This window comes from Vipera berus (genome assembly GCF_964194415.1).
Source record: "Vipera berus genome assembly, chromosome: Z".
Lineage (NCBI taxonomy): Eukaryota > Metazoa > Chordata > Lepidosauria > Squamata > Viperidae > Vipera > Vipera berus.
Window position 1 is genome coordinate 30,985,498 of NC_138205.1, and position 25,291 is coordinate 31,010,788.

At 40.3% G+C, this 25,291-nt stretch overlaps 1 protein-coding gene across 5 annotated transcripts in view; it reads left to right on the top strand.

Moving 5' to 3' along the window:
* The window catches only part of HDAC5 (histone deacetylase 5), a 172,859-nt gene that overhangs the window by 28,087 nt on the left and 119,481 nt on the right, over positions 1-25,291 (top strand). For 2 of the 5 annotated variants that reach the window (XM_081344405.1, XM_081344404.1), the window contains one exon: positions 12,295-12,366. In XM_081344405.1, the coding sequence (XP_081200531.1) occupies positions 12,295-12,366 (72 nt within the window). Of the gene's footprint in view, positions 1-10,200; positions 10,257-11,022; positions 12,367-25,291 lie in introns of those variants that run through there. The other 3 variants (XM_081344403.1, XR_014028560.1, XM_081344402.1) reach the window with 3 other exon arrangements.

Consider the following 25,291-nt stretch of genomic DNA (forward strand, 5'->3'; position numbering starts at 1 on the left):
TAACTTTGGACCAGTTTATGGGTAGCTTTTTTTTGGGGGGAGGGCTGCTGTAACTTTAAACAGTCACTTACTGACCTGTCATAAGTTGAGGACTATGTGTAAATATTTAAATGAAAAAAAACAAGAGAAAAGTAGCAATCAAACTGAGATTACCTATAGCAATACAGCTTGCATAGATAAACAAATATGAGAAAGAACAAGGCAATTGAAACTATGCACAACATCTCAGTCCTTTGCTAAACTTAGGAGATGGATAAGTCCTTCTCTCCAGAGTACAATAATTGAGTGGCAGCTAATCATCCCTCTTAATCATTAGCCAGTTTAAATGGAAATAAAAACTGCCTCATACCACCTTATTCCAGATGAACAATATACTGATTGGCATGGTTCTCTAGGACAGGGCTTTTCAATTGGTGGTAGCGTACCACTGGTGGTACATCGGCACCTGGAAGGTGATACACTTACAATGGGTTGAAAAGCACTGTAAAAAAAAGTGTAAAAGTGTATGATCTGAAGCGGCGGCAATGCAGCAAAGGCCTGTGGGAGAGCCAGCTGGAGCCACGGTGTTGCTGGGACTCATCTGAGCACCCAGGATCTGCAGAGGCTCCAGCTGACTGGTGCTTTCGGAAGCTGCACACAGCCTGGGGAAAGGAGTCAGTTGCGGCTACACCGAAGAGAAGAGGGGATAGATATGCCTGCGGGGTGTGTACATTTGGCCTTGGGCCACCCTGGAGACAGCGAGGGGCCGGCCCATCCCAACCCATAATCAAAGGAAAACCCGGAATCTAGCAGGCCAGAAGGTAGCCCAGCCACCATGCCCCTTCGGTTCCTTCCTGCCCCTGGGCACAGATCTAGTTGCTGCTCCTCACCATAGCTAGGGCAGGACTTGTAGTACCTCCATCCTGCAAAGTGGTACTCCCAACTGCTGCCATGCTGACAGCCCTGACTAAAGGCTGCATGATTTGCAGCTTGTCAGGGGCACTCAGAAGCTGCCCAAATCTGCTCTGCAATTTTGAGGTTGGAAAGTGGAGGGGTAGCACCACATTTGCAGGCCTGGTGGCACCTGCTGAAAAACCTCCTGCTTCCCCCCCCCCATCCTCCACAGTTACCTCTTTCGGAGCTGTCCTAATTCTGACAGGCCCGCCGGCATTGCGGCAAGCAAGAGGGTCAGGTGAGCCATGCTTTGCAGGACGAAGCTGGCGGATCTATGCCAGCAGGCCTGTCAGAATCAGGACAGCTCCAAAGGAGATAGCTGCGGAGGGAAGCAGGAGGCTTTCCAGCATGTACCACCAGGCCTGCAAACGTAGCACTGCCCTTCCTCTTTCCAACTCTGGAATTCCAGAGTAAAGTTGGGCAGCCTGATTGCCGCTGACAAGCTGCAAATCTGCTGTAGTTCGGCCTTTTTGGAGAGATACAGCTGAAAGATATTGCAACTAAATAGAAACCCTTATGAAAATGCATGAGATTTCCCTATAGCTGCCATCTCCAACATATTAATTTACAATTCTGAAATGTACAGAGAATATTAACAAAAGCAAAATTAAGTTTCCCAGCCTTGGTATCCTAGCATTATTGTTCTAGAATTCCCCAGGCAAATTATGTTTGAGAATTCTGGAATTTTGTCCATGTGTTTTTAGAGAGCACTTAGATTGTAACTGGCATACTAAGTAGCAAAAGTATAATTGGAAGTTTAGAAAAATGTTGAAAAATTTATGTCTTTGGTGAGATGCTAATTAACTGACCCTTACTTTTTTTTCTCAGAACTATTCAAATGTAATTTATACATTCAATTATCTAAGTGGCAGAAGGTGAAAATTCCTAACATAGTAGAACAGACAATTTCACTTTGGACTCCTGGTGAAGAAATAATAGTTCTGAATGGTCCTGCGTTCACTTTTTATAAATAGAAACTTAGCATATCAAAGAGAAGGAGGTTCCTTCCGAGTCTTTCGAAACTGTGTTGGTTTTATGGGCAATTTCTAATGCAGTTAAATATTATTAAATATAATCCTTATTGCAATATGATGTGGTCAGATCCAATCTAGCATCTTATTTTGCTACATTCATAAATTATGCTGTATAATATTTCAGGTTGCAGAATTGTTCTCTGCATTTTTCTCTTCGGTAATTCATGCACTTACAATAAGATTGTAACCACTTCCTTATGATTCGGCCACCATTTATTCAAGATTAGGTAAAAATCTTACTGTCCTGATTGGTCTCTTCCTAGAGTGATTTGACAGTATATTAAGGAATTCTCCCTTCTTCTTCTGTTTGGCCCAGAATTGCTGAATGCATGAGTTCACTCATGAGCTTAAGGTGAGAGACTAAATGATTTCTTGGATGTAGTATCAATGCCCATAATTAGCCCTAGCAAAGAAGCCTAACATCATCACCATCTCAACCTACAGCTGCTCCTTGTTCCCATATACTTGCTTACCTCCATGCTTCTAGTGATTCAGATTGAGAAATCAGCAAGCAAATGCTGATGAAACTTTGTGATTGTAGCAACTTATTTTCCAGCTCTGCCCAATAGCATAAGGGAAAAGTAGGTTCTCAATAGACGTTTTGCCCAACTACCCTGGCAAAACCTTAGCTCTGTTTGGCTATGTTTTACAGGTTATTGCATATTAATGTATTAGTCTTGGGTTAAAACTCTGGACCGTAGAATTAAGTGAAGTGTTGCTGAGTTAAGCAAGATTAAGTGTGTCATGGAAATAATCCATTATGTTTACTACATTTGCAAAGGGAAGAATGGCCATCCTTGGCAATAAATAGATATAAAAAAGAGTAGTCAGTTGTCATGCAAAGTTATCTATGCATATGTTGGATTGATTTTTCTTTCTCAGAATAGAGCTAAAAGTAATGTGAACCAGCATTCTGGGATTTGTATGAACCCCAGATTTCTTGTAGGCCATGAAATGCTCTGTCTCTTTCCCTTGGCCACAGTTTTATCCTGAATTATTACCTCTATCAGGACAACTGTCTTAATTTTTAAAAACTTAATATGCTTCACTAGTTTATTAACAACATTAAGAAGTGAAAACAATATTTTTCAGGAAAGTTCAGCACAATCCAAAGGGTCTGGTTTTTATTGTAAGACTCCTACTTGCTTAGCTCCTGTAGTAGGATCTTTCCTCTGAATCCTGTTGGTCTTAGTTAGATTGTGATTGCACTCTTTTCCATTTATCATCATGTTGGGTGGGTGGGATATTGTACAATTAATAGAAGCCTAGGTGTTCTGAAAAAAAACAGAATTGCAAATGGAGTTTATGAAAGATGTGCTATTTTTGAACTTGATCCTATATGCAACAAATACATTGAAAATTGCTAGTTATGTGGATTATTATAACTCAAATAATTTGGGATATGGATTTATTTATTTATTTATCAGATCAGATTTCAGGTTTTAATTAGGACAAGATTGCTCACAGTTGTTGTTGTTCCTTCTTGTTGCTGACTTCCGCTGTTTCAAGGGAAAACAGTGGGTTAAGCAAAAAGGCATGACCTGATAGGTTCTTTAAGTATATATTGTAAAGAAAGTTATTCATTGTAAATCTACTGTTGTGTGCAATTACTATGTGCTTTTAGAATTATTGCTTCATATTACTAATGGAATTATTTAATTTAATTTAATTTAATAATTTAATTTGTATACCGCCCTTCTCCCGAAGGACTCAGGGCGGTGAACAGGGCAATACATAATAAAAAACAGAATACAAAAATTAAAAAGTGATTAAATAACTATGCCCGTGGTAATTAATACATGTTATGTCTCTCCCCCAAATAAAATGATGGCCAACTAGCTTATAATACTGACTTTAATCAGTTATTTTAGTTTTAGTTGCTAAATGAAACTTCTTTTTCCAGCGACAGTATATGTTTTGTTACTGGGAAGCAACATCATAAGAGCATTTTTGCCTTGCTTGTGAGCTTCCCAGATCCTTCTGGTTGGCTAATTTTAGAATACCAGACTAATCAGGTATAATTTGGTTTCTTACATTTTATATTTATATTTATGGGTTTTTGATATCAGTACAATCAATGATCCTCTTGTTGCATTCTCAGATTAGACTGCACAATTCTGTGGAATGATGCCATACCAGAATGCATGACAAGGTAGCTAAGAGTTTAATTAGGTATTTATAACAGCAACTCTAGACAGCCCAGCTTAGCTTTATAAATATAAACCAGTGGAAGATAATGTTACAAAGCAACCACTGGTCTGTCTTGACAAAATAAGAAATACCATCACCAAATACGCAGCTGTTTGGAAAAACCATGTCAGCTAAATTTCTGAATTTTTTTGAAGAATGTAAAAACCATACTGTTTTATAGTTTGCATTGGGAAAATAAAATTTCAGCCACAAATCTATGAATATGCAGTGATTTTACATTTATTTTTCCATCTATGCTTTCATTTTTCTTTGTAAATTGAATATTTTACAGTGTAGGATATCTAGAAGAGAAATGACTCCTTTATTCCTGAGTCTTAACAGGGAACATCACCAAATATGTATCTTCTAAAGAACAAGGTTCATCCTATGCACTGAGAAACAGAAGTGAAAAATTACACAAAACAGTGAAGTAGAAAATAAAAATTCCTCACTGAGAGAGATATTTTTAGTTATTGCATTCAATCTTGCTTGCTGGCTTCTTAGGGACTTCTGGCTAGGCACTGAAAGAAAAAAAAGGATTTAAAAAAAAATCACAATAATGTGTATTCATCATAGGGAAAATGTTGTTTGGGCTTGTCCTGGGACAGCTATTCTCTTACATCACTCTGTTTTTCTTTTGTAAACAATGGGAAGAAATTCTCAATCTTTCTTAAATAAGGTATTAAAAGAAGGGGGGGAGTGATCTCTGCTGGTGATATAAACCTGCAGATCTATACACATGAGTAAGGAAGGAAGAACAAGTAATCCTAGAATAAAAAAAAGGACAGAAACAGAAAAAAAAAGTTTAAAACAATGCTGCATCTAATAAAGACAAACAGTGCATTTTTAGCTGTACCACTCTATATTAAATATTTTTAATTTTTTGCATATCTGTTTCTTTTGTTTGCTATATTTGGGAACTTTTTGTTCTTCCTTATTTCTGCAGCACTTGATGCAGTTTTCTTTTTTGAGTACTGTTGGCATTTCGGCAATTTTTTATTGCATGACAATTGCAATACATTCGTTATGGAAAAGCATTCCATACTTGAGTTAGATTTTTGTTTTTTTTAAAATACAGTTGATGTGTAGGAAAATATAATATTGCACTAACAAAATCTGTGTCTCTGTGTTACTGATTTCCAGTTCCCCGAGATAGATGAATAACAAATAATATTTATCTGCCTGTGCGGTGGTCTGTCTGTCTATCTCCCTCAAATACCCTACTTAGATTTTGAAAATAAAGTGCTTAATGAAGTTGTGCACACATATTTTTATTTTATTGCATTACCCATGGCTGGCAAGGATTGGCTTGGTAAAAGGTGGAAAGACTTGTGGTATGTGACTCTCCATCTAAAACTAAAATCAAGGCCTTAAGGTGTGATGAGAGGGTTATGTAGTATCTACTTTCCTTCTATTGTGACACTCTCTTTTGACTTGATCCAAAAGGCTAGACATGCAAGGAGAAGTGTGTGGATGGATGAAAGGGCTCCAATGGTTTCCCATCCACTCATGTCTACATAAATAACTTTTCTGACGTTGTCTAAAAGGACATGAGGTGGAGTGTAGACAGAGGGACCGAGTAGGCTTAATGTCTATAAATAACACAGGGCTATTTTAAAACTCTGGCTTTGAAATAACATGCTGGTAAATACAGGCTGTGCTCTTGACCTGCCTAGAAATATCCAAATGGCTGCAGGGATAAGCATGCTCTGATCTATTCCTGTAATATGTGAGATAGGGAGAACGAGCGAAGTAATTTTGGGTACATAAGGGAGAAGCTATAAACAGATAGTCCTCAACTGAAAACTGTTCATTTAGCAACCGTTCGAAGTTACAACAGAAATACTAAACAAAGTGACTTGCAATTTAGTCTTCATACTATGACCATCACAGCATCCCTAAAGTCATGTGATCAAAATTCGAGTGCTTGGCATAGATTTATTTATGATGGTTGCAGCATCCCAGGCTCATATAATCACCATTTGTAATCTTCACAGCTGTCTTCTAACAAGTTACTGGGGAATGTCAAAAAAAAAGTCAGTGGGGGAAGCTGGGATCAACTGTATGATTTACTTAACAATCAGATAAAAATGTCATAAAATTGGCCGTGTTGCTTAGCAACAAAAATTGTAGTCATAAATTGAGAACTACCTATATAGTTGAGAACTATAAATTGAGAACTACCTATTATACAGGTAGTTTTTTATTTATGACCACAATTAAGCCTCAAATGTTGCCAACCATAGAGCCTTGGTGGAGCAGTGGGCTAATGCCTCCTTAAGTAACACCAGCTGCCTGCCATTAGTGCAGGTTCGCATCCCACCAGGCTCAAGGTTGACTCAGCCTTCCATCCTTCCGAGGTAGGTAAAATGAGGACCCAGATTGTTGGGGGCAATAAGCTGACTTTGTAATAATGCCGCTTGGGGGATGTGTGAAAGCCCTAATAAGCAGGCATATACATAGAATGAAGGCTACTGCTAAGCTTGTAAGCCGCCCTGAGTCTTCGGAGAAGGGCGGGATATAAATGGAATTAAAATAAAAAAATAAAATAAAACCATGGCAGTTAAGTGAATTTTGCCTCTTTTTACCTTTCTTGCCACAGTTATTAAGTGAATTACTGCAGTTGTTAAGTTAGTAGCATAGTTGTTAAGTGAATCAGGCTTCTGTGGGACATTGCAGTCGTCATAAATACACACCAGTTGCCAAGGGTCCAAATTTTGATCAAATGACCATGGGGATGTTACAACAGTTATGTGAAAAAAGGTCATAAGTTTCAGTGCCATTGTAACTTTGAACAAACACCAAACAAATGGTTATAAGTTAAGGACTTCCTGTACTTAGCACAGTGTTGGCTATATTAGGTTAGGCAACCTAGGGTATATGCATCTTTCTGCCCATTTACTAAATGTTGCCCATTAATAGTACTTCTCCAGTATTTTATAGAGGATTAATTGTTGGCCTATCCTTGTGCTGTATGGAATTAAACTTAGATCTTTAAGCATGCAAAATAACTGAATTGCCATATGTGTCTAACCTTCTGGGTCAGTTTGGTATTATAATGGGACCGAGAGAAGTTAAAAGTTTCTCTGTCTTGAATTATACTGTCTTCCCTCATTTTAATTCTATCTGGAAAATGGAATTGTAGTGACCTATTTTGCAAAGCCACTCTGCATCTGAAAATGATCTAGCAATCCACTACTGCATACAGTAAACACATTAAGCAATTCTGCTATTCTGCTGTAATGATGGTATGGAGGAACTTAACGTAAAATCTTGTACATAAGCAGAGAGAGATTCCTGCAGATTCCTGTAACCTGATGTTTTGCAGTGAGGGAATGCAAGAGGGAGAAGAAGAATCTCTGATTACAATAAATGCAGGTAGCTCAGTATATTTAATTGTATTCATAATGGGTGACAGGACGGTTTGTCTGTCTGTTTGTTTAGCTGTGCATAAGCAACTCTGGGCAACGTACAAAGATTAAAAGACAAAACCATGACATATAGCCCCTGGCACCAAAGGATAAAATATTAACTCCACTCCGAAAAAAACACATGCTAATTTACCGTCCTGTAGCTAATCTACCTTCCTGTCATCCCCTCTAAGTAAACCAAACCAGAAAATCAATTCCATAGAAAGACCTGGAACTACTTTTATTGAAATTAGCTATAATAACAGCATCTTACAAATCTGATTGTGCTGTAGCTCCTCCCCAGTCTTATATTTCAGTGCATCAGGGGTGGCGTCTACCTGAGCAGCTTTTGAATACTGTAATGTTGCAAGTGGCTTACAAATGTTTCTGGGCTCTTTGCCTAGGAAACAATTCTTGCATATTTCTATAAAGGTAATTTTCCTTATTTTGATCCAAATGTCTGGGAAAACAAGCAGGTCTCAGTGCCTTGCAAAAGACTAACAGGGTTGGGGGTCATTCGAATCTCAAGGTGGGGGATGTCATGAACAAGCACTGCCACTGAGAAGGCCCAATTCCAAGGTACAATAAGATGACATTGTTTGATAAAAGTGCTGTGTAGGAAGTCCTTTTTGCTAAATGTGGTGGGACAAGCTGAGACAATGGAAGAAAGGTGGTTCTGCAAATACTGGCCCTCTGCCATATAAGCTTTATAGGTTTAAATTCAATGAGAAAATATTCTACCAAGTTTAGAATACCAACTTTACCCAAAAAACCTATTGAAGAGAAGCAGATGTTGGCTTTAGTGGGCCAACAAATTGACTTGGGTCTGGTTGCAATCTATGGTTCCACCTCTCAAATCTCCAATGTCAGTCCCTATTCTATGCTGTAGGATAGGCAGGTCCAAAGAGTAGGTGAAGTTTGAGGAAGAGCTATTTTTAAAAGAGACCTCAGAAAAGATCAACAGCTTAAACCTGTTGGTTAAAACTGCAGGCCTCAGATCGCCATGTGATTTGCTCTTAAGGAGAAAGAACTTCATTTCTTTTTATAATCTATGATTTCAGCATCATAGGGAAGTATGTAGATAATGCTGCTTTACCAGCAACATTAGATTAACTCTCCATCTAGTTCAGAATTGTTGCTACTGAATCATTCTATTTTCCCCCTCCCTTTATTATTTTTATAAATAGCTCAAGGCAGCAAACATATCTGATACATCTTCCCTTCTCCTATTTTACTCATAACAACAATACTGTGAGGTAGGTTGGCCTGAGAGAAGTGACTGACCCCAGATCACCCAGCCGGCTTTCATACATAATGTGGGACTAGAACTCACATTCTCCTATTTTCTAGCCTGATGCCTTAACTGCTAGACCAAACTGGCTGTTTATTAGAGCCCATAAGCCAGATGTGGCCCCTTACTTAGTCTGATAAGTGTGCAGATCTACCTGGTTGTGAAGTTCAGGAATATTGTATTTACTTGTGTAGCGGGGTTGGCTGAAAGGCTTTGCAGGAGCCTGGCCTGGAGAGGGAAGCTCAGACAGCTGCTGCTGGTTTTGGGCGCGGCGGGCATGGAGGGCATGGATCAGGTGGAAGGAAAGAAAAAGGAGGAAAGAAAGGGGGTGAGGGTGGTTGCTGTTGCTGTTGTCGGACAGAGACCAGGTGAAGTCGAAGAGGGATTGGGGTTTTTAAGTTGATCCCTTTCTATGAAGGAGGGGGGAAGGAGAGAGTGAGAAGGTGGAATTTTACTGCTTTCTTTCCCAAGCGGAGGCAAGAGAGAGAGTGTGAGGAGAGAGAAAGTTGCTGGGGTTGCTAAATTCAGATTTTAACAATAAAGGATAGGGGGGAGGGATTTGACACTGACAAGACCTGAGATTATGAGCAACGACAGAAGAGGAGGAGAGGCTGGTCGTTGCTGCTTTGGAGACTAGTGGCCATCCAAACTTTGATTATTCCTACTTGTGCAAGTTTTAGAAATTGTGGGGAGTTGCCCTGAGGGACTAGCTGTTACTGCAGAACGCTAACTACCTTTGTTCGTGTTCCTATCGCTGCCTGGAGGCGGGGTTTTCCAGACCCCACTTGTTTCCAAATGGTCACAGGGAAATCATGGACTATTGCTGCTATGACTCCCTGGGGCTGTTAAACACCACCACGTATTGACTATCGGGGCTAGGGACTGGTCATCTTTGTTACTGAAAGCCCCCCTTTTGACGACAAGAGTCTGCCACCTCTTCACTTCGCGTGAGCTTCTGCTAGAAGAGACAATTTACTAACACCTTGAGAGCGCAGCTGCAGAGCGTGACAGAGGGATGCGGGGCTGGGAGGGCCTGGGTTTTGGCGGTCTCTGAGGGGATAACGCTACACTTGTATGGAAATATTATTATAAGTTAGTATTTTGCTGTAAAAGTTTGTTCATTGCCATTTCTTTATTCTAAGTATATTCAGTAAAACCTTCAGTTATTTCCATGAACTGTCTTGAAATATTGTATCCAGAAGAGGAACAGAGGAAGCTTAATTAACTTTAAAATGTTTTGTGCTGAATAGTTACATTCTCATGTTCTTTAAAAAGTATACTTCATCTTTTGTGGGACTGCGTTATAGGATTTAGCAGAAATGAAGTAACTGATCTTCCAGATGATACTGGATTCCAAGTCATGTCTCCCAGCTAATATGGTCAATGGCAAGGTATCATGTGAGTTGTTAATAGAGAGCCACGTGCTGTGTATCTCTGCTTTTATGGAAGGGATGCTAGAGATATAAAAAGTGTGGTTGTGGTTAGTGTGGTGATGGGAAACAACTTTCTGTTGTCTTCTTACAGCTGTCTCCAATCTGGGTGCCTTCAAGATGAATCTCAGTTCCCAGTAATTTCCTAGACCAGGGGTAGGCTACCTTGGCTCTTTTATGACTCGTGGACTTCAACTCCCAGAATTCCTGAGCCAGCCATGCTGAGGGGAAAGGGAGAGGTTTCCAAGCTGAGCCATGCTGGCTCAGGAATTCTGGGAGTTGAAGTCCACAAATCATAAAAGAGCCAAGGTTGCCTACCCCTGCCCTAGACAGTTGGGCCATTATTAAGAATCCTGGAGGTTGGTCCACACACTTGTAGAATTCCCAAATTGACTGCAAATATAAGAACAGAAATATAAAATCAAATTACAAGCACACCATTCTAGCAATTTCACTGAATTTAGTTACTTATCTCCGTGTTTATCTGTTCTTCAGCTAATAAAGTCATTTTTGCTCTTTTGTCAGAATTAGCAATGTTTGATGAATGTTGCTGTTCACATCAGCTAAAATATAAAACTCATCTGATTCTTCTAGATCAGGGGTGTCAAACTGCCAGCCCACGGGCCAGTTGCATCATACAGAGGCCGCACCCACCTCAGCTCCGGCAATGCAAAAAAAAGTCACGATACGTCATGACATGTCATGTGACGCGTCGAGTTTGACACCTGTGCTCTAGATAACTCTTTAGGAGCAGTGATAATAAAGAATACATGCTAATACACATAGTGTATATAATTTATCCAAGACCCAGACTTTTTGCTTTTAAGGACATAATTGTAGTTATGGCTGGTTGTTGTGGGGTTTTTTTTCTTCTTTTCTTTTTAGCAGATTGTATTCAACTTTGCTTTTCTGCAAATATGGAGTCAAGATTATAGCCTTTGGCATTTTACTGCAGTTTTTTTCAATGTTCTCTGTGCTTGAAAAAGTGTTTTAACCAGCCAGGCAATGTCTGTAGGTGGACTCTGGCATCCAGAACACAGAAAGGGTCATTCCCCTCCCTTTTATTCTTGTGTCGCCTTCCTTTTCTTAATTGGCAGGCGGACAGCCTTTCCCTCAGGGAATCTTTTTCCTCATCCCCGGTTGAAATCCAGCTTCTGATAGGCAGGCAGCGCCTTTTGCCTGAACCCTCCGTGCTTGGTGAAAGCTCAGCTGAGTTTATTTATAGCTGGTTCCTCCCTGACATTCTATTTCAGGTCACCCCCAGCAGAAGCCATCTCATTCGGTGACTGGGTTGGGAAACAATTGTGTGACTGGAGCGAACTTTTGCATCTTATAAAAATGGGCCGCTTCTAAGAATGGCAAGGAACTGTTCCTCTATTTTTCAGGAACCTCTTCAAAATATATCTATCACTTTAGGGATGTTCTGTTTTTTAGAAACTTCTCCTGAGATCTAAGAAGATGTTGCTAAATCTGTCCTTTTCAAAGTAACATAAATAATGGCTAAGTTATAAGTCATTTCCTTCTTTTCCATTATCTTTTGCCTCTGCCTCTTCCTGTGTCTTGCAAGTCCTCTCCCTATCAATCTGGTGTGGATGAAAGAGTTTTCACCTCTGCTGCTATCTTCTTGCAAGAAGATTTTCATCTGCAAATATTTTTGTTTTCTCTCCTGACAGCTTTGATTTGGTCTTGGAGATTTCCTCAACACGGCACCACTCCATTGCTGTGAAACAATTTAACTTTTTTAAGGATAGTCTTATCCAAGGAGGATGGATGCCTGCATGCTTGCAACTGTTTTAGGAGATGTTGGATGGTTTGAGCTGACAGTCTAGCATAACAAGAGACACCCCTTGAAGGCTTTAGTTGGGCAAAGGATTGTCATCAAGGCAAACTGAAGTGGAATAACGACAGTGCATAATCGTTCTTTGGCATGCTTCTTGTATCCTCAGTGTGGGGACTGCCAGAGATGTTGCAGACAATTTACGAAACTGAATCATGTTTCTCTTCAGATGGAGTTTCTGGACGTGAGCCATCGTTGGAACTCCTGTCACGGGCACAGATCCATGCCATACCTGTGGCAGGTAAGCCTTATGCACATCTATGAAATCTGTCTTTAAGGTTGAAACAATCAAATATGTGGTTAGTTTCTGATTTGAGTGGCCGGGATTTTTAGCTGAGTTTGCAGCAAAGGGACATGACATTTCATATGAGACAGATGGTAGATTAAATGTGCAAATATTGCTTGTTCCTTGAAATAATATATACAGCTCTGGTATGTTTATATTCTTAGTTATATGTTTTCATATTTCCTTATTGAAAGTAATTAAAAGATTGTGGTAATGATTTAATTTGAATCAAGCTTGACCCAAGAACTTAGCCATGAATGTAGGCAACAAAGAGTGTTCCTAGTCATAGGAAGAGTCATGGCTTTTTAGCATTGAAGAACTGCAGAAGCTTCTTGTCTCACTAGAAAAATAGGTACTGACTTTCTTAGCAAAGTTGAGACCCTGCATTTTTTTAAAGAAATCCATTAGTAGAATTATGTCTTCCAAAGTTCTACCTTACCATTTGTTTTCATTGTTTGGCTCATTACTGAAAGACCTCAATAAAAATAGCTTCATTTGTGTATGCTTTTCATTATTATTACATATAGTTATATTATATATTCCATGGACAGGCCTTATGGCATCCTAATTTGAAATTTTGAAAATTAGGATGTCATGCTCAAGAAACAGAATTTGAGGTTAGCATCGATTTTTAAAATTAAATAGAAGTGGTAATTACTTTGTTAATCTTAGTTAAATGTGGAAGTCATTTGAATATCTTCTGGTTAATTCATTCCTTTGATTGAAATTTGCAAAATATATAGATTTGATCCCAAATTGATTCTAGTGTTTTTTGCATAAGGCATGATTAATAAAATTAGGGAAATAGGCAAAAAAGGATGTTCTATTTGTTGGATTTTTTTAAAATAGAAAATGCATTTCAATTCAGAATGAAAAAGCATCTGGGTCCTATTTAGAATCTTACTTTGGTTCCTTCTGCTTTTTCCCCATAAGTTGTATTCTGTCAACTATAAAAGTACTTATGCAAACACGATCTTAGTTAATCTGCATAGATTATTTATTTAAAATGAAATTCAATGGTGGAAAAAGAGAAGCCAAATGCACAGGTATAGTATGGGTGGTACCTTGCTCAATAGTAGCAACTGTGAGAGGGATCTCGGAGTCCTAGTAGACAATCACTTAAATATGAGCCAGCAGTGTGCTGCATTTGCCAAAAAAGCCAACACAGTGCTAGGCTGCATTAACAGAGGGATAGAATCAAGATCATGTGAAGTGTTAATACCACTTTACAATGCCTTGGTAAGGCCACACTTGGAATACTGCATCCAGTTTTGGTCACCACAATATAAAAAAGGTGTTTAGAAAGAGTACAGAGAAGAGCAACAAAGATGATCAGGGGACTGGAGGCTAAAACATATAAAAAATGGTTGCTGGAATTGGGTATGTCTAGTTTAATAAAGAGAAGGATGAGGGGTGACATGATAGCAGTGTTCCAATATCTCAGGGGTTGCCACAAAGAACAGGGAGTCAAGCTATTCTCCAAAGCACCTGAAGGCAGGACAAGAAGCAACGGATGGAAACTAATGAAAGAGAGAAGCAACCTAGAACTAAGGAGAAACTTCCTGACAGTTAGAACAATTAACCAGTGGAACAATCTGCCTTCAGAAGCTGCGAATGCTCCAACACTGGAAGTTTCTAAGAAGAGACTGGACACCCATTTGTCTAAAATGGTATAGGGTTTCCTGCCTGAGCAGGGGGTTGGACTAATAACCTCCAGAGTCCCTTCGAACAACAACAATATCATCACCATCACCCCATTATTATTGTTATTGTTGATATTATTATTATTATTGATCATCGCACAGTCAGCCAGATGTTTAGACGGAATTTGGCATTTTTGTCTACCTATCGAGTCCTTACCAAGGACCTGGGATAGGCAGATGTAGATGTTTGATGATATTATAGATATTGTGGCAGGATGGAAGCAGTTCCTAGTAAGGCCGCCTTTTGTAATTGACTAATGGCGAATTGGTCAATGCCAATGGTGTTCAACTAGTGCTTCAGTTGTTTTGGGATTGCACCCAAGGCGCCTATTACTATTGGTACTACCCTTGCTTGCCTTTGCCACAGTCTTTCTATTTCTATTTGTAGTTCTTTGTATTTTGTTATCTTCTCCAGTTCTTTCTCGCCTATTCTGCTGTCTCCAGGAAGTGCCAGATCCACTATCCAGACTTTTTTGTCTTTCTTATCGACAGTTGTTAAATCCGGGGTGTTATGTTGCAGGTGCTTGTCTGTTTGAATTCTGAAGTCTCAGAGCAGTTTAACTTTATCATTTTCTATGACTTTCTGTATTTTATGATCCCACCAGTTCTTGCTTATAGGCAAATGAAATTTCTTACAGATCTTCCAATGTACCATTGTTGCTACTTTGTCATGCCGCTGCTTGTAGTCAGTCTGTGCGATCTTCTTGCAGCAGCTTACCAGGTGGTCCACTGTTTCTTCAGCTTTTTTTGCATAGGCGGCACTTACTGTCTGTTGCTGTTTTCTCAATTTTGACTTTGTATGCATTTGTTCTTAAGGCTTGGTCTTGTGCAGCCAGAATTAGTCCTTCGGTCTCTTTCTTCAACTTTCCTGCTCTTAGCCATTGCCAGGTCTTGTTATTATTTGCTTTCCCAGATATTTTTTAATGTACTGGTCATATAGTGCTTTGTCTTCCCATGCCTCTATTCTGTTTTTCATTTGGCCTTTCGTGTAGGCCAGTTTGGTCTCTCCAGTAGTCAGTAAACCTTCCTGATATACTAATTTCAGTGCATCTTCATCATTGTCCTTCAGATATTCTTCCAAAGCCATTTTTTCTTTTTCAACTATCTGATGTACTTGCAGCATTCCACGTCCTCCTATTTGCCTTGGTAGATAGAGTCTGTCAATGTCACTGCATGGATGAAGGACATGATTCATTGTCATTATTTTTGTGGTCTTCCTATCCATTGCTTTTAGTTCTGCTTGAGTCCAGTCCACTATTCCAGCTGTGTATCTAATGACTGGAATTGCCCAGGTGTTGATTGCCTTCATGGTATTGCCTCCATTGAGTTTGGACTTTAAGATTTTCTTCACTCTCTTGATATATTCACCTCTAATCTTTTTCTTGACTTCAGTGCTTGATGTTGTCAGCTTGAAGGATACCCAAGTATTTGTGGTAATCTTCCTCTCCAGACTCTTAATGTTATTTTCGTGGGACATCTTGATTCCTTCAGTTTTCCCTGTTTTTCCTTGTTTGAGAGTAAGTGTGGCACATTTGCCCAAGCCAAACTCCATTGCAATATCTTGGCTATATATACGGACAGTGTTCAGCAGCGATTCTATTTCAGACGATGTTTTTCCATAAGCTTCAGATCATCCACATAAAGGAGGTGGGATAGTCTGGCAGATGTTTTTGATGTTTGATAGCCAGTTATTCAATATTGTTGACAGAGGAAACAGTGCAATAACAAATAGTAGTGGTGATAATGAATCTCCTTGAAATATTCCTCTCTTGATATTAACCTCTCCCAGTCTTTCACCACTGACCTGCAACTGTGTCTTCCATTGTGCCATTGATCTTTGCACAAATTTTCTGATGTTTCTACTGACTCCTGTTATTTCTAGGCACTTGATTATCCAGTCATGTGGCAGAGAGTCAAATGCCTTTTTGTAGTCAATCCATGCCACATTCAGGTTGGTCTTCCTTTTCTTGCAATTTTCCAAGATCATTTTGTCTATTAGGAGTTGATCTTTTGTTCCTCTGCTACTGGGGCGGTTTCCTTTCTGTTCTGGTGGAAAGAGATTGTTTTCAACTAAATGCTATTGTACTGCGTCAGCTACCATACCACTTAGCAATTTGAAAGTTGTTGATAAGCAGGTAATTGGCCTATAGTTGCCTGGTGTTGCCCCTTTTGCTGGATTTTTCATTATTAGGTAGGTTTTCCCAGTTGTTAGCCACTTTTCAATTTCTCCTCCTTGTAGTATAATGTTGAACTGCTTGGCAGTGAGTGGATGTAGAACAGTTAGATGTTTCAACCAAAACCCATGCAGTTCATCTTCACCTGGTGCTGACCAATTATATATATATATATATATATATATATATATATATATATATATATATATATATATATATATATACACACACACACACACACACATACATACATATATATATATATATATATATATATATATATATATATATATATATATATATATATATATATATATATATATATATATATATATACATATATACATATATACATATATACATATATATATATATGTAAAGGTAAAGGTTCCCCTGCACATGCGTGCTAGTCTTTTCCGACTCTAGGGGCCGGTGCTCATCTCCGTTTCAAAGCCGAAGAGCCAGCACTTGTCCGAGGACGCCTCCGTGGTCATGTGGCCGGCATGACTAGATGCCAGAGGCGCACGGAACGCTGTTACCTTCCCACCGTAGTGGTCCCTATTTTCCTACTTGCATTTTTACGTGCTTTCGAACTGCTAGGTTGGCAGAAGCTGGGACAAGTAACAGGCGCTCACTCTGTTACACGGCACTCGGGATTTGACCCGCCAAACTGCCGACCTTCTGATCGACAAGCTCAGCGTCCTAACCCACTGAGCCACCGCGTATATATATATGTATATAAAATTATATATATATATATATATAATTTTGTCCTACCCTTTTAATGCATTCATATCACTCAGAGATTGAATTCATTTGATTGAAGAAAATGACTTTCCATATTTCCTCTCAGCTGTCCTGATCGACAAGCTCAGCGTCCTAACCCACTGAGCCACCGCGTCCATATATATATATATATATATATATATATATATATATATATATATATATATTCATATCACTCAGAGATTGAATTCATTTGATTGAAGAAAATGACTTTCCATATTTCCTCTCAGCTGTCCTGCAACAAGTTGAAAACTATTTGAAATAAGTTTAATGTAATGAAAAAGATACAAATCAATTTTGTATTGCAAAACTTGAGATGTCTAAAGCACAGCACAGATTGGACTTGGATGGAATCTTATTCTGTGAAGTAATTAGCCCTTGTTTGATCTACTTATGTTTATGCTACTATGAGCCCCAAATCTCCCAAAGTATTTAGCACTAAAGTACTTTCTAAAGCACCATTGTTGTGGAGACCCATGAGCAATTCATCTGTAGCTGTTTGCTTTTAAACAGAAAATGCACGTGGCCATCCATGTATTGCAGAGGTAAAAGACAAGGAAGAAGTTATTCTTAACTTTTGCAGATGAGTTTGGATCTGTTTGTTCTTCAAATATTTTCTGTGACAATAAATGTTCTCCAGATAAGGTGGATTCATCTATGGGTAAATGCTTGCTTGCTTATTTATTTATTGGTTGCCATTAAGAGCAAAAGCCCTTTTAAAACTGATTTCATTGATAAATAACAATCATCATCAATGGAACCCAACAATAAAAAAATATTTAACCAAGAGAATTCAATATTTAAAATATAATGACATAATTGATTATTAGAAACCACAACCATCAAAAATAAATGAATCTTCAGTGCTTTCCTCTATTGGGAGAAACTGTAGAAAAGGGTCTCTTCCTTAAATTCCCAAATTCTCTTCCTTAAATTTGGTGGAGAAAGGAAGATATGAGCAGTACAATATTTATAGTTCAAAATTATTTGAGGTTTTACAACTTCAAACCTTTACATTGGAGTTAAAATGTATATTGATGTCATGTGATCTAGATATCTAGTTGATGCTAATTGGGTGACTCCAAATCATCTTTCAAAGGCAAAGTTACATGAAATGCATAATGGTAAATCTAGTCATTGTGCATAGATAATTGAGATAAAGTCTTCCATTGACAAGTCTACTCTATAGCACCAGCCTTTTTCAGTCATTATAGATTTGAGAGAACCTCCACATGGGATCCTGTCTAATCGATTGATTGATTGATCTTGTCTAAGGTGGTTAACATCCAGAGGTAGAAGGTTTTTTTTCCCTTGAGATGAAGTTGAATTAATTGACCTTTTGATATTTACCAAATTGTTTTTCTGTATTATTTCTGAAGTAAACAAGGGGAAATTGACTTCTGCTAGAGATCGTTTAGAAGTAAATTGTTAGGATGGAATATTGACTGAGAATACTCATGGATTTTTCCTAACTCAGTTACCTATTACTGAAGTTAAAACAAAATTTCCTTACTCTTGGGCAATTTTATAGGCATTTTAGTAATTTCTTACAGTTGTTGATTACTGCCTTGTTGTGGCGAAGGGGCTTGCGTAACTCAGTGAAGCTATGAGCTATGCCGTGCAGAGCCACCCAACATGGACAGGTCATAGCAGAGAGTTCTGACAAAACATGATCCACTGGAAAAGGAAATGGCAACCCACTCCAGTATCTTTGCCATGAAAACCCTATGGACAGTACCAAAAGGCAAAACGATATGACGCTGGAAGATGAGCCCCTCAGGTCGGAAGGCGTCCAATATGCTACTGGGGAAGAGCAGAGGGCTAGTACTAGTAGCGCCAGAAAGAATGAAGCGACTGGGCCAAAGCCGAAAGGACGCTCAGCTGTGGATGCCTCTGGTGGTGAAAGGAAAGTCCGATGCTTTAAAGATTTTTTCTCCATAGGAACCTGGAATGTAAGATCCATGAATCAAGGAAAGCTGGACGTGGTCAAACAAGAGATGACAAGACTGAACATCAACATCTTGGGAAACAGCAAACTAAAATGGACAGGAATGGGTGAATTTAATTCAGATGGCCATCAGGCATACTACTGCGGGCAAGAATCCCACAGAAGAAACGGAGCAGCCTACATAGTCAATAATAGAGTAGGAAAAGCAATACTGGGATACAATCCCCAAAATGACAGAATGATCTGAGTTCGAATCCAAGGCAAACCATTCAATATCACAGTAGTCCAAGTCTATGCCCCAACCACTGGTGCTGAAGAGGATGAAATTGATTGGTTCTATGAAGTCCTACAGTACCTTATAGAATTAACACCAAAAAATGATGTTCTTATCATCATGGGGGATTGGAATGCTAAAGTAGGAAGCCAAAAGATAACCAGAATAACAGGCAAGTTTGGCCTTGGAGTACAAAATGAAGCAGGGCACAGGCTGATAGAATTTTGTCAAGAGAATATGATGATCATAGCAAAAACATTCTTTTCCAACAACCCAAGAAACGGCTCTACACATGGACATCATCAGACGCCCAATACAGAAATCAGATTGACTATGTGCTCTGTAGCCAAAGATGGAGAAGCTTTATACAATTGGTAAAAACAAAACCAGGAGCTGACTGTGGCTCAAATCATGAGCTTCTTGTTGCAAAATTTAGGCTTAAATTGAAGAAAGTAGGGGAAAGCTCTAGGTCACTCAGATATGAACAAAATCATATACCTGATGAATAAACAGGAGAGGTGACAAATAGATTTAAGGAATTAGAGCTGATAGACAGAGTGCCTGAAGAATTATGGACGGAGGTTCGCAACAGAATGCAGAATTCCAGAGAATAGCTAGAAGAGATAAGAATGCATTCTTAAATGAATAGTGCAAAGAAATAGAAGAAAACAATAGAATAGAGAGGACCAGACATGTCTTCAAGAAAATTGGAGATATAAAGGAAATGTTTCATGTAAAGATGGGCATGATAAAGGACCAAAATGGCAGGGACCTAACAGAGGCAGAAGAGATTAAGAAGAGGTGGCAAAACTACACAGAATTATACAAGAACAAGCTTAACGTCCCAGATAACCACCATTGGGTGGTCACTGACCCCGACCCAGACATCCTAGAATGTGAAGTAGGCGTTAGGAAAGCTGAGCAACAACAAAGCTAGTGGAGGTGACTATATTCCAGCTGAGATATTCAAAATCTTAAAAGACGATGCAGTAAAAATGCTATACTCAGTTTGCCAACAAATTTGGAAAACTCAACAGTGGCCACAGGATTGGAAAAGATCAGTTTACATTCTAATTCCAAAGAAAGGCAGTGCCAAAGAATGTTCAAACTATCGCATTTCACATGCTAGTAAAGTTATGCTTAAAATCCTACAAACTAAACTCCAGCAGTATGTGGATCTAGAACTACCAGAAGTACAGGCAAGATTTCAAAGAGGCAGAGGAACTAGAGATCAAATTGCCAACATACGCTGGATCATGGAGAAAGCTAGGGAGTTCCAGAAAAACATCTACTTCTGCTTCATTGACTATGCTAAAGCCTTTGATTGTGGGGATCACAACAAACTGTGGCAATTTTTTAAAAAGATGGGAGTACCAGACCATCTTATTTGTCTCTTGAGAAACCTATGTGTGGGTCAAGAAGTAACAGTGAGAACTGGACACGGAACCAGTGATTGGTTCATAATTGGGAAAGGAGTCTGGCAAGGCTGTATACTGTTGTTCTGCCTATTTAACTTATATGCAGAGCACATCATGAGAAAGGTAGGGCTAGATCAGGGGTAGGCAACCTCGGCTCTTTTATGACTCATGGACTTCAACTCCCAGAATTCCTGAGTCAGCAGCTGACTCAGGAATTCTGGAAGTTGAAATCCATGAGTCATAAAAGAGCCGAGGTTGCCTACCCCTGGGCTAGATGAATCAAAAATTGGAATTAAGATTGCCGGGAGAAATATCAACAACCTAAGATATGCAGATGATACCACTCTAATGGCAGAAAGTGAAGAGGAACTAAAGAGCCTCTTGTTGCGGGTGAAGAAGGAGAGTGCAAAAGTTGGCTTGAAACTTAACATTAAGAAAACGAAGATCATGGCATCCGGCCCTCTCAATTCCTGGCAAATAGATGGGGAAGAAATGGAGGTAGTGACAGATTTTATTTTCCTGGGCTCCAAGATCACCGCAGATGGGGACTGCAGCCAAGAAATTAAAAAGACGCTTGCTCTTGGGGAGGAAAGCCATGGCAAATCTAGACAGCACACTAAAAAGCAGAGACATCACCCTGTCAACAAAAGTGTGTATAGTCAAGGCTATGGTCTTCCCAGTTGCAATGTATGGCTGTGAAAGCTGGACCATAAGAAAGGCTGAGCACCAAAGAATTGAGGCCTTTGAACTATGGTGCTGGAGAAGACTCCTGCGACTCCCTTGGACTGCAAGGCGTTCAAACCGGTCAGTCCTAGAGGAGAAGGCCAGATCCTGAAGTTGAAACTCAAATACTTTGGCCACCTAATGAGAAGGAAGGACTCACTGGAGAAGAGCCTAATGCTGGGAAAGATTGAGGGCAAGGTGACGACAGAGAATGAGGTGGCTGGATGGAGTCACTGAAGCAGTAGGTGTGAGCTTAAATGGACTCCAGAAGATGGTAGAGGACAGGAAGGCCTGGAGGAATGTTATCCATGGGGTCACAATGGGTCAGACACGACTTTGCAACTAACAACAACAAAAAGGATTTGACATGACATCATAGAGAAATAAACAAGGTGAAGCATTTAATAGTAAACATTGTTAGTTTATAGTTTTTCGTATACCATTCTTCTGGTCCAAATCAGAACCAGTTCTGAGTTGGTCAAATATAATCAGTGGCACTTTTGTTTGAAAATTTATTGTTTTAAAAATCGAAAGGAGAAAATAGTGGAATACTTCATTGTTTCTCCAGCATAGCTGGCAATTTTTAAGGAAAGTCATGTAGCTTCTCATGGTTATGGTAGATCAAGAATGTTCTGCCATTGGATCTCCCCATTGATGCATAACTTTGGGCAATGTACTGTAGTTGGAGTATCTGTTGTATGCTGTATTATGGAAACAGACATAGCCATTTTATTACTATGGCTTGCTTTAGTTTAGCTTAGAAGACTAAACAGGATATATTGGTGGTTTCATTGAAACAGTTGGCAGGCTGTACTGGAAGAAGGTAGGTTGAATAGTTCATTAAGACAGAATGGAAAAAACTGGATGATCTTTTCTCAACCTGAATAAGAAAAAATCACTAATTCCTTCTCCTAAGGGATAATACTGCATAGTTCAGATATTGTCCACTTTGCTGCCCACTCTCCTTTTCCTAATTCTCACAGTTAATCTGATTCTGAAGTCCTCTGGGCTACAAGATTTCAAACTGTATGCCTTAGGTCTGAGACTGGAATGAGATCAGAATGTTGTGGGCATATCCAAGATGATCTCAGGTCCAAACATATACTAGATACAGGTTTCACATTGGAGCAAACAGTAGATTCTATGAAGATGGAATACCCTATGACCAATCTTTTGCCCTAATCATATCCCTTTTTAGTCTTTATAAGAAATGTTGATTTTCTTACCCTCTGGAGGGATGGAAGATTGATTATGAGGTCCATGTTTGCTGAAGCTTGTGTAAGTCTGTCTTTTTATTTTGTCTGTATATTCTCAGAGGCCATTTTCAAGGTTATTAGCATCCTCTTGGGAAAGAGGGAAGAAATGTTATTTCTGCAGACACTGTTTGCACCCTTATCGCGTCCGCAGATAATCGCCCGGCCGCCCTGTTTAGGGTGACTCGCTCCCTCCTAAATCAGGAGGTGAGGGAGGATCCCTTGCAGGGTCGTGCCGAGGAGTTTAACCAACATCTGTCGGACAAAATCGCTCGGATTCGGACCGGTCTGGACTCTGACTGGGCAGAGTCTGACGATCAGGACACTGGCGGTCTTGTCGATATCATCTGGGAGGAGTTTGATTCTGTGACTCCGGAGGAAGTGGACAGGATCATGGGGAGGCTGAGCACCACCACGTGTTTATTGGACCCGTGCCCTTCCTGGCTGGTCTATGCAGCCCGGGAGAGGACACGCAGCTGGTTCCAGGCAGTTATATCGGCTTCTCTGAGTGAGGGTTGCTTCCCCGCCGTCTTGAAAGAGGCGGTGGTGAGGCCTCTCCTCAAGAAGCCTGCCTTGGACCCAGCTGTATTAAACAACTTTCGTCCTGTCTCCAACCTTCGCTTTCTTGCGAAGGTTGTTGAGAGTGTGGTGGCGCATCAGCTCCCTCTGGTCCTGGATGAAGCGGATTATCTCGACCCGTACCAATCGGGTTTCAGGCCCGGGCACAGCACGGAGACGGCATTGGTCGCGCTGGTGAATGATCTCTGGAGGGCTCGGGACAGGGGATATTCCTCTGTTCTAGTCCTATTAGACCTCTCGGCGGCTTTCGATACCATCGACCATGGTATCTTGCTGCGGCGTCTCAGGGGATTGGGAGTGGGAGGCACAGTTTTACAGTGGTTCTCCTCCTATCTCCGGGGACGTTCGCAGTCGGTGTTGGCAGGAGGGCAGAGGTCGACCGCGAGGTCTCTCATTTGTGGAGTTCCTCAGGGGTCGGTCCTCTCGCCTCTCCTGTTCAACATCTACATGAAACCGCTGGGTGAGATCATTCGTGGCTTTGGAGTTGGGTATCATCAGTACGCTGATGATACCCAACTTTTCCTTTCGACCCCAAACCACCCCAGTGATGCCCTCAACGTGATGTCCCGGTGCCTGGAGGCGGTTCGGGTCTGGATGGGGAGGAACAGACTCCAGCTCAACCCCGACAAGACTGAGTGGCTGTGCATACCTTCATCCCGGGTTTATTCGGATGTTCCACCTTTGGCTATGGGGGGTGAACTATTACCCCCCGTAGATAGGGCTCGCAACTTGGGAGTCCTCCTAGATCCACGGCTCACCCTGGAAGACCATATAGGAGCTGTGACTAGGGGGGCCTTCGCCCAGGTTCGCCTGGTGCGCCAGTTGCGGCCCTATCTTAGCCGGGATGATTTGTGCACGGTCACTCATGCGCTCGTGTCCTCTCGTCTAGACTACTGCAACGCTCTCTACATGGGGCTGCCCTTGAGGACCACCCGGAAGCTCCAACTGGTACAGAATGCAGCCGCGAGAGTTGTGTTGGGAGTCTCCCGATACTCCCACGTTACACCGCTGCTCCGTGAGCTGCATTGGTTGCCAGTTGTCTTCCGGGTGAGATTCAAGGTACTGGTAACAGTGTTTAAAGCCCTTCATGGCATGGGGCCGGAGTACCTTAGGGAACATCTGCTGCCGGCATCAAGCTCCCTGCGCCCTGTGCGTTCCCACAGAGAGGGCCTCCTCAGGGTGCCACCGATCAGAGAATGTCGATTGGTGGTCCCCAGGGGGAGATCCTTCTCTGTGGGCGCTCCGGAGCTGTGGAATCAGCTACCGGTAGAGCTCCGGATGGCGCCCGATCTTCGCTCCTTTCGTCGCGATCTCAAGACGTTTCTGTTTGTTCAAGCCGGCCTAGCCTGATGGGGATTGGTGGGGTTTTTAGTCTTGTGTTTTAATTTTAACTTGGTGTTTTAGAACTTGATTCCAACTGTTTTAATATGGGCAATTATTTAATCTTGTTTTAACGTTTGTATTTAGTATTTTATTCTGCCCTGTGAACCGCCCTGAGTCCTCAGGGAGAAGGGCGGTATATAAATATTATTAAATTAAAATTAAATTAAAATGTGTTTGTGGATAAAATGGCTCATATTTACTCTGGGTCAGATGCCACTTGGGCATGATGTAACAAGATGATTGGGGCAATACCCCACAAAGTCATGGGGATACTTTTGAAATTGTGGGGCCAGTGGAAGTAGATAAGGCTCTCTGTAGAACACTCTACTTGGCTATAACCAGCAGCGTGTTTGCCTGAATGTATGAGGTGTTTTTTTAAAAAAATATATATTGCATGGCTTAAAAGAATAAAAAGAGTGAGGAATAAAGTTACAAAGAGAAGAATGAAAAATAGAACATAAATAAAAAATATGAAAGAAAATTGGATGACATTCTCCTTTTTCTCGAACCATTAATCATTACTTAAATATTTATGCTATGCTTTTAATATGTAATATTAAACACGGGATTTTTGCTTATATCTGTTTAAATCATTTCATCTGTTATTTTTAATTAGTTTCTTGACTCTTTTCCTAGAAG